Raw genomic sequence first — 9,054 nt, 5'->3', positions numbered from 1 at the left:
TCTAAAGAAGTTAAAATAGAGATAACTTGATAGCTTTCGGTATAATATCCCTGAGAGATAACAGTGGACATCAGTTTTAGATCTTTAACAGTATGGTACTATTTTGTCTAAAGTACATTATTACATTTGAAGAGACTCTAATAGGCCTGAGCATGACTCAAACATGGCTCTGGCAGACCTTGCCCCCCCCCCCCCCCCCCCCCCATTCCCTCTGCCTTGCTAAAAACTGTTAGATGACATTCCTAAAGCTAGCCACCAAGGTCTATTCTCTTATTTAGCTACTTCCCCCTCCTGAGGCTGACCACCAAGGTTTAGTTATCAAAGTATTGAAGTCCAGCAGTCAAAAGCCCCCTTTGGCTGCCCTATTTAACATTTCCAATTAAAATTAAGTACCCCATCCTAACACAGGGTTTCCCCTTCTACCCTTATAAACTGCCATTTTCCTATGTTCCACATCTGTCTCCTCTCCGTCCAGAGGCAGTCCTCTGTTCCTCTGGGACAAATACCCCTTCCCTCTCTCCCTTCCCCCTCGTCCTCTATCTCCTGTCTTTGTCTCTGATTTCCTGCCCTCTGTTCCTTTGGGGCAAATAAATCTCCTTTGTGCTGAGAACTTGGTCTGTGCTGATAACCAGTCTTCAACATTTCCCTCATGAGATCACAGGTAATTCAAGCTCAGAAGTTAGGGATTTCCTTACCAAGTTAGGTGATTACCTTTGTTGGCAAAAAGTGGATATCAGGGAATTCACAGCATAAGTCAGTGGGCAGTGAGTCTTCCAGGACTTCCTGTTCAGGATCCCACCGTGCTCCCTCAATGAATAAACCAAAAATGTACACTCCACTGGGAGATTGGTCCTTTTCCTGATGAGAAAGAAGGATCAGGGTGCTTCTTGCAGAAGCCTGCGGTACCTCCTCCCCCAAGTGTGGTATATCCCTGCCTCATGTTGCCCTGAATGCTGAGGTGAAACTAGACTCCAAATTTCTAAGGTTTCTTAGAAGGAACAACAAATAATACAAACCAGAGCAAGGTGAATGAGATGGAAAGACCAGCACACAACATTAACTAGACAAACAGCTGGTTCTTTGAATGGTTCAACAAGATTGACTGAATACTAGCCAAATTAACCAAAAGAAACAGAAGGTGCAAATTAATAAAATCAATGACACAGAAAGGGAGTTGCTACAATAGACTAATGAAAGCCACAGATCATTAGGGAATGCTTTGAAAACTTAGACTCCAATAAACTGAAAAATCGAGACAAAATGGATAAATTTCTAAGTGCATATTGACTTACAAAAATTAAGCCAGAATGTATCACTGTAAACATATCCATAGCAAACCAGGAGAAAAAAAGGCATTGATTAAGCCGGGCGGTGGTGGCGCACGCCTTTAATCCCAGCACTCGGGAGGCAGAGCCAGGAGGATCTCTGTGAGTTCGAGGCCAGCCTGGTCTCCAAAGCGAGTACCAGGAAAGGCGCAAAGCTACACAGAGAAACCCTGTCTCGAAAAACCAAAAAAAAAAAAAAAAAAAAAAAGCATTGATTAAGAGTCTTAATATAAAGAAACAGTCAAGGCTGGAGAAGTGACATGCTGCTAAGTCTTCCAAGCTTTCAAGGAAGACCTGATACCAATACTTGTCAGACCCCATGAAATATAGAGGGGAGGAACATTACTTACGAAGCTCGTTCTATGGAGCCAGCACAAGACCGATCCTGAACTTGAATAAAGACCACAAAGAGGAAAACTACAGATCAATCTCCTGAATGAATATAGATACAAGAAATCTTCACAAAATACTTGGAAACTGATTTTAAGATCACATTAAGATCATACATCACAACCAAACTGGTTTTATTCCAGGGATGCAAGGTTGGTTTGACATACAAATCAATAAAAATGTAATTAATAAATGTAAAGACAAATTGCATGATCATCTCAACAGAAGGCAGAAAAAGTATTGAAAATTCCACATACGATAAAAGTCCTGAGCAAACCAGGGAAAGACAGAGCCTTCCTTATTATAATCAAGGTGATACACAAGCTTATAGCCAACATTATGCTAAAGATGGAAAACAGCACTTTTTCTTGGCACAAGACAAGGGTGTCCATCATCTTCACTCATATTGAATAAAGTGTTCAAGAAGACAAGAGAAAGGTGTAAAAGAAATCAGGAAGGAAGAAAAACTGTCTTAGATAGGTTTCTGTTGCTGTGTTGTGACCATGACCACAAGCAACTTAGATAGAAAAGGATTCATTTAGCTTAAATATTCTGAAGGGAGCCAAGACAGCAGCTCATCAGGGTAGGAACCTGGAGGCAGGAACTGAAGTAGAGGCCATGGAAGAATACTGCTTCCTGGCCTACACCGCATGGCTTGCTGAGCCCTCTTTCTTATACAATCAGGATCATCTGTCCAGGGATAGCACTTCCCGCAGTGTGCTGGGCCCTCCCACAACACTCAGTCAGTCAAGAAAATGTCCTATAGACTTGCCTACAAGCAATCTGATTGCAGCGTTTCCTCCACTGAGGTTTCTTTTCCCAGATAACTTTACCTTGTGTCAAAAAACTTTACCTTGACAAAAAAACTAACCAGGACACTATCCCGTTTGGCAGATAAAATTATTTTTTTCTTGAAAGACCTGATGGACTCCACCAAAAGCTTTCAGTAGAGTAGCTTTTAGCGTAGGGGCGTGTGCCTTTAATCCCAGCTCTCAGGAGCCAGAAGCAGACAGATCTCTGAGTTCCAGGCCAGCCTGATCTACATAGTTTGTTTAAGTTCTGGGACAGCCAGAGCTACATAGTGAGATTCTGCTCAAAACAAACAAAAACGTAAAACCAACCCCCCCTCAAAAAAAATTAGTATCTTTTATATACATCAAAACTGAAATTCCTCATAGAGATATCAGGAAAAATATCCTATTTACAATAACCTAAAAAGTATAGAATCTGGGAATAAACCTAACCATAGAGGTAAAAGACTTCTATAAGGAAAATTTTAAGATGTTGAAAAAGGAATTAAAGATATCAGATGATGGAAAGACTCTCTCTGCCTCTGGATTTTTCAGAATTAGTGTCTGAAAATGGCTATATCACCAAAAAGCAATCTACAGATTCAGTACAATTCCTACAAAAATTCTTTACAGAACTAGATAATCTTCAGAACTAGAAAAAAAAAATTCTAAAAGTTGTATGGAAATACTAAGGATCACAGATAGCTAAAGCAATTATAAGAACAAGACTTGAAGTCTAACATTACCTCAAACTATTCTGCAGCCACGGTGATAAAGACAGCATCATATTGGCACAGAAGCGCATTGAGACACAAAGATTCAAAACTAGTAAGAACCCACAGAACTATGAACACTTAAGTTTTATCTGTATGACTAAACAAGTCATACATTTCGTCATAAAATGGAGATTGGGGCCGGGCATTGGTGGTGCATGCATGCCTTTAATCCCAGCACTCAGGAGGCAGAGGCAGGTGGATCTCTGTGAGTTTGAGGCCAGCCTGGTCTACAGAGTGAGATCCGGGAAAGGCACCAAAGTTACACAGAGAAACCCTGTCTCAAAACAAAACAAAACAAACAAAAACACCAAAAAGAAAACAACCAAAAACAAAAAAATAAAAATTAAAATGGAGATTGGACCCTTTCCAGTCACCTCAGCACCCAGTACCTGGAAGGCTCTCCTGACTATGTTGAGCCTCTTATGGAGAATTTTGGAGAAATCATCCTCCTGTTTATCGATGGTGCTACGAAGTACTTTGTGAGTGAAAGTGAGAACATCCATGGAGATTCCTTGGGCCCTTCCATAGTCTTGAAGCACAGCAGTGAGAAAGGCTTTGAAGAAGAACATAGTGCCAAAGTTTCTGGTAAGCCTCAGGTTTCCCGTGGGGCAGGCACCATGACTGCCCCATGGAGATGAAGCGAAACGCCAGGAAGGAAGGGTAATGGGGTGTTGTGTATCACTTTACTCCTAGATAAAACATTCCATTTTAGAGGGAAGCTTGGGAAGATGCAGAATATTCTCAAGGGAGGTGAAACATTCCATCCCACAGAGAAGCTCCATAAAACTCAGGAAGTAAGCGATTCAAAAACTTCAGGAAGTTCCTGAAACTGACCAGTTTCAGCAGGCTCTTCCCTCCCCAAGTGTAAATAAACAATAAGGACTGCCGAGAGATACTCTCAGACATGCTGGACTTCTTGGACGAGACTCTCCAGCTTGTTGAACTGCCTGCAGATTTTCCACTCAGCTTCAGGGTTCCAGCTTTCATGAGCTGTCACCCGTGTCGGGGTGGGCTTTGGTGATGCAACTGTCTTTGAGTCATTTCTGCATCTGTAAATAACCCTAACACATTGGTTCACAGAGGTGGACTTTGGTGATATCCTTATTTTGGTTGGTTCCTTATCTAGTGTGAATAGAAGTTTGTTGACACTTACCTGGGAATAGTGTCACACACCATGGGGTGAGACTGGAGTATAGGAGGGACCAGCCACCCATACTTTCAGGCCTGTGCACGAGGGCTGTTTGTGTAGGTCCAGCTCCCCATTCCCTTTGTGCAGGGAGAGGAGTTACAGTTGTGGGAACTGAGCCTTTTCTGATCTTATTGTGACTGATAATTGTACTTTACTGTAATCTGGGTAGCAGAGATGGGTCATAGACGAGTGAGTATGGAACCCAGGGTTGCCTGAAGCTTCTTCCAGCAATGGCATACTGACATTGACCTGCTTATTAACCTGCCTGTGGCAGTTCTGCCCCATGTGTCATAGAGGGAGGGTACAGACAAAGGACAAAGTCAACCTGTGTGAGGTTGATTTCTTCATCGGTTCTGTGGTCCTCTCCCGTGTCCCCCATTTCAGTGACCTCAGCTTTCCAATCCAGTGGAGGCCTTGGATCCTACTGAGCTTTGCCTGCCCTCTACCCCATCATCTCAAACAGGGAGGCCAGCTGGTTCTGCCTCCTACCTTTCCTTCTGTCCGCCTCCTCCTCTCCTGTCCCATGATCCCTTACTACAGCCACTGCCAGCTTTTGACTGGAGCAAAGACTTCCCTACGGCCAAGACCAAGCCTGAACCTCTCTGGCACCAATGCCCCGCTTCCCTGTCACAGCGGGTGCCTATGACCTCCCCCACCCTCCACTGCAACAATTCCCTGCTGCCCCCGACAGCCATCTTTCCAGCTTCAGCCCACATTTGCTGTCTGTGGACCTGTATCTGTCCTTGGTTGAACATGTGATTCTAAGTCAGGCTAAATTCAAAATGTGGTCACTTGGATGGGTTCCTCAGAGTCATCCAAGTTACTAGTTGTAGGACTTTGGGCAAGTTTCTTCCCCCTCCCCCCTTTTTAAAATCTTTTTTTTTTTCCCTATTAGACTTCTCATTTTATGTGTGTTTTGTTTTCATGTATGTGTGTGTACCACATGTGTGCTTGGTGTCCCAGAACTGGAGTTGTGAAACACCACGTCAGTGCTGGGGACCGCCAAGAGTAAGCCATCTCTCCAGGTCCCCAGGCAAGTTTCTTAACTTCTCTGTGCCATGTTTCTCTTAGTTGGGCATACAGATGATTACAGCCTTGGCAGGCCACTGAGGGAACTGTCTGAACAGAACGGGGCTGGCAGCCTGTGCACTGTGTGACAGTTGGTTCTTCCCTCCCACCTGTCCCGCTTGGGTACTAGTTGGTAACAAGCTTCAAGGCTCATCTCAGAAGCCATTCCTTAGAGGCCTTCCCTGGCCGTCAGTTGTGGTCTCCCTGTTTTATGTACTAAGTGTTGATTCGCTCTGACTCATTTGCAAAGTCACTCATTTATTCTCCAGGTATTGACTAAGAGCTTTGTTGGTGTTGGACAAATTAGGTACTTGGGGTGCAACAGAAAAACAACAACAACAACCACCACCACCACCCAACCTACCTGTTCCTGCCCTGGTAGAACTCAGTCCACTGTGGCTTCTTCACAGGGACCTATGGGTCTCAGCTCCCTGCTGCGGTGACATATCCCACTTAGTGTCTACCTTTCCTGCTGAGTATTTGTGCTGAACAGGTAAGGCATAGCAGACATTCTACCATCAATTCTTTTTGATAAATGAGTGTCCAGGTGTAGTGTTTCCTCTTGTGTAGGCCTTAGGGGGGAGTCTTAATTCTGCATTTGATACCGATAGAACCAGTGGCTTAGCGATGAGAAAGGGACCTGCCAAAGCCTAGTGGGACCTTGGGTGTGGGGAAGATGGGATAAGGAGAAGAGGTGGGGGCAGGACAGACTCGGGTCCCTGTCTTCGGGGCCAGTGGTGGTGGAGCTCCCGAGTGCAGGTGGGCCCGAGCCAGATGTGGGTGTGCCCTGGGTGCCAGCACTCACCGTGTGGAGAGAAGAAGGCAGGGAGCCAGTATCTCGCAGGAAAGCCTCCGATGAAATCACTCTCGGGGTTGGCGGGGAGTTTGGATTTCTGGTTGGCTGATGTAGCAGGCTGTTTCCAGGTCATGACAAACGTCATGTACCTGGTGAGAAACCAGTGGCTGGGCAGGGCAGCTGAGGGCACAGTGGCTGTCCCCCCTCAAGTGGCCTGGCAGCCTCCCGCAGCCTCCAGGATGCCGCTCTCACTGCTTAGCCAGCCTACCTCAGCCTCTCTGTTCTATACTTTGATGGACACTGGGCACAGTTGGAAGCCTCTTAGGGGAAAGGAAGGGTAGATTGTGGAAGCCATGGATTTGGACATGCCTGGCTGGGCCTTGAGGAATCTTAGCACTTGTTTCTGAGTTGCAGACTTTGCCCATAGCCGACACTCATATGCTGTGAGTCACAAGAGACAGCTGGGCACAGGCTAGACATACTTGTGTTTTCTAGTGAGACTTTGGGTAGTCATTTCCTGTGCTGTGGCTTAGTCCTTTCTGGAACAGCGTGACGACAGGGTGGCCCTCACCTCCCACCACAGGACCGCCCTGAGAACGGGGTCAAGGAGACACACTAAGTTTTCACACTTGATTGCGCACTCCCTCTGGCCGGTTTTGCAGGCACAGTGTGGAACAGCAAGGAGAAACACATACTGGGTATTTCCAGCTCTCAGCATGGGACCCCAACTCTGAGGTCTCTGTTTTCTCATCCCAAAAGGAAACGGTGAGGAAGAAACCCAAGAGACTGAGCTGGCATGGTAAGGTGAGTAGGGGACTGCCAGGCTCCAGCAGAAGCAATGGGAAGGGAAGGAATGAAAAGCAGTGTTGACTCTCGCTCGCTCTTACCGATGGTGTATGGCCGTGTAGGCCACTTTGGCCCAGGTGTTGAAGAAGTTCACCCGCTGGATGAGGTCACTCACCCAGAAGCTCAGGGGCTTGCAGGACCTGTAGGCATTCTTCTGCAGATTGAGAGAGAAGAGAAGTGGATCATTTCTGTAAATCTTGTCTAGAGGTCCTTAGGCACCTTTATGCCTGGGAGAACACCTTGGCAGTAGATACGCCATTTTCCAGCTGAAAACACAGTGTTGTCTGAAAATTAGTACCAAGGAAATCACATCACCTTAACTGGAAGTGCCTGTCCTGGCCACAGGATTTCAATATTCTTCAACCTTTACCTCTCACCTCTTCTTTCTGGGGACGGTGTCTTCATGGGGACCCTGGATTTTAGCCACATGAACTCCCTAGGCTTCCTGGTACAAGTTACCAGCCTCTCCTACTGGACAGTGCTTTCCAGCCCGGCAGAGCTGGCCTGGCCCTTGACCTTCTCACTGTTCCTTCTTGCAGCCCCCTTCTCACTTGCAGCCCCCAGTGTCCATTCTCAATCCCGTCCATAACAAGCCTCAGACACCAAGGATGGAGGGAGTGGGGCTTGCAGTCCTCAGCCGCCTCCATCTTCTCCTGACAGTAGGTGTCTTGTGGAGGAGATCGTGGCCTCCTGTCCCCTTTACCGTCCTCATTAGAAATCAGTGGTCACAGCTGTTGGTCTCACCCTAGTCCAGGGCACCCCGATTCCTCCTGAATTCTGCCTGCTGCCTTGCAGATCCCATCCACTGGCTGTCTTTGTGATGGCTGTTGCCTGAGTCCTTCCAGCCCTTTCTTCTCTCCACCCTCACCCCTGGTGGTCCCATTGTTTCATCCAGCCTGACTGCACTAAGTCTTGCTTGGAGTTCTCATACCTAACTGTTCTCAGTAGCTTCGCCTTAACCTCCCATCTCTCCACACACTTCCCATAGCCATCTCCTCACTTGTCCTGGCTGGACATCCCAGTGAGCTGAGCTCACTTCTGTCAGTCAGCATGACCGCTACAGTGTCACAACCCCACACTGGCATCAGTGAGCCCAGCTTTCTCCTAGCTGGCTTTCTTGGCCAGTCAGGAAGCCCCTTGGGCCCTTCTAGCCCACTGAGCACAGGAGCCCAGAAATCCTGTCAGCTCTGTAGGATTCCAGTGGTTTACTATGCTACATGTGTGAAATCTACAGGAGCTACATTTCGAGTTTTCACTAGTTCCTGTTCAATTTTCAAAGAATTAGGTGTCGTTGGATGCCTTTAACCTGTTACCGTGTTTTCTATACAGGTTGTTTTTTTTAAAAAGTACTGTGTTGACCTGCAATTCACATAACCATGCAATTACTCATTTAAGGCACACATTCAAGAAACAGTTGTTAAATGTATTTACTGAGTTGGACGACCAATACTGTAGTCACCCTTCAGCATATTTTCAGCACTAAAGTGAAAACCAAACCAAACAAACGAGAAGCCTGTTTTTCTGTTTTGTTTTGTTTTTGTTTGCGCTGCTTAGCTCTCTGGTACCTGCAGCTGGAGGTAGCCACTTTGTACGCGTTTGTCTGTTATGGATGTTTCATTTAAATGAGTCATACACTGCGGCCTTTTGTGATTACTTTCTTAGACTCTGTAGAAGAGCCTCACTTTTCAGGGTTCACCCATGCGGCATCTGTCAGCATTGGTTATGTTGGTGGCAATCATCTGTAATACTTTCTTGTTCCCTAAGGATATGTACCTTACAGCCTTTGTCAACATGTGACCTTTTGTACTAACTAAAAATATAAGATAAAACAGAACAGCAGACCAAAATACTACAGAATGTAAAATTAAAACCA

At 45.9% G+C, this 9,054-nt stretch overlaps 1 protein-coding gene across 1 annotated transcript in view; it reads right to left on the bottom strand.

Annotated features, from left to right (window-relative positions):
- Positions 1–9,054, bottom strand: part of Dnah14 (dynein axonemal heavy chain 14) — a 216,412-nt gene that overhangs the window by 919 nt on the left and 206,439 nt on the right. Inside the window, exons 81-84 of the mRNA XM_052736532.1 lie at positions 7,223–7,335; positions 6,345–6,484; positions 3,672–3,835; positions 712–858 (exon numbers count right to left, since the gene is read on the bottom strand). Coding sequence (XP_052592492.1) covers positions 712–858; positions 3,672–3,835; positions 6,345–6,484; positions 7,223–7,335 — 564 coding nt within the window. The remainder of the gene's footprint in view (positions 1–711; positions 859–3,671; positions 3,836–6,344; positions 6,485–7,222; positions 7,336–9,054) is intronic.

Source organism: Peromyscus californicus, unplaced genomic scaffold, assembly GCF_007827085.1.
Source record: "Peromyscus californicus insignis strain IS unplaced genomic scaffold, ASM782708v3 Scaffold_14__1_contigs__length_90479793_seg_2, whole genome shotgun sequence".
NCBI lineage: Eukaryota > Metazoa > Chordata > Mammalia > Rodentia > Cricetidae > Peromyscus > Peromyscus californicus.
Note: the sequence above shows the minus strand (reverse complement) of the source record. Positions and strands in the feature narration are given on the sequence as shown.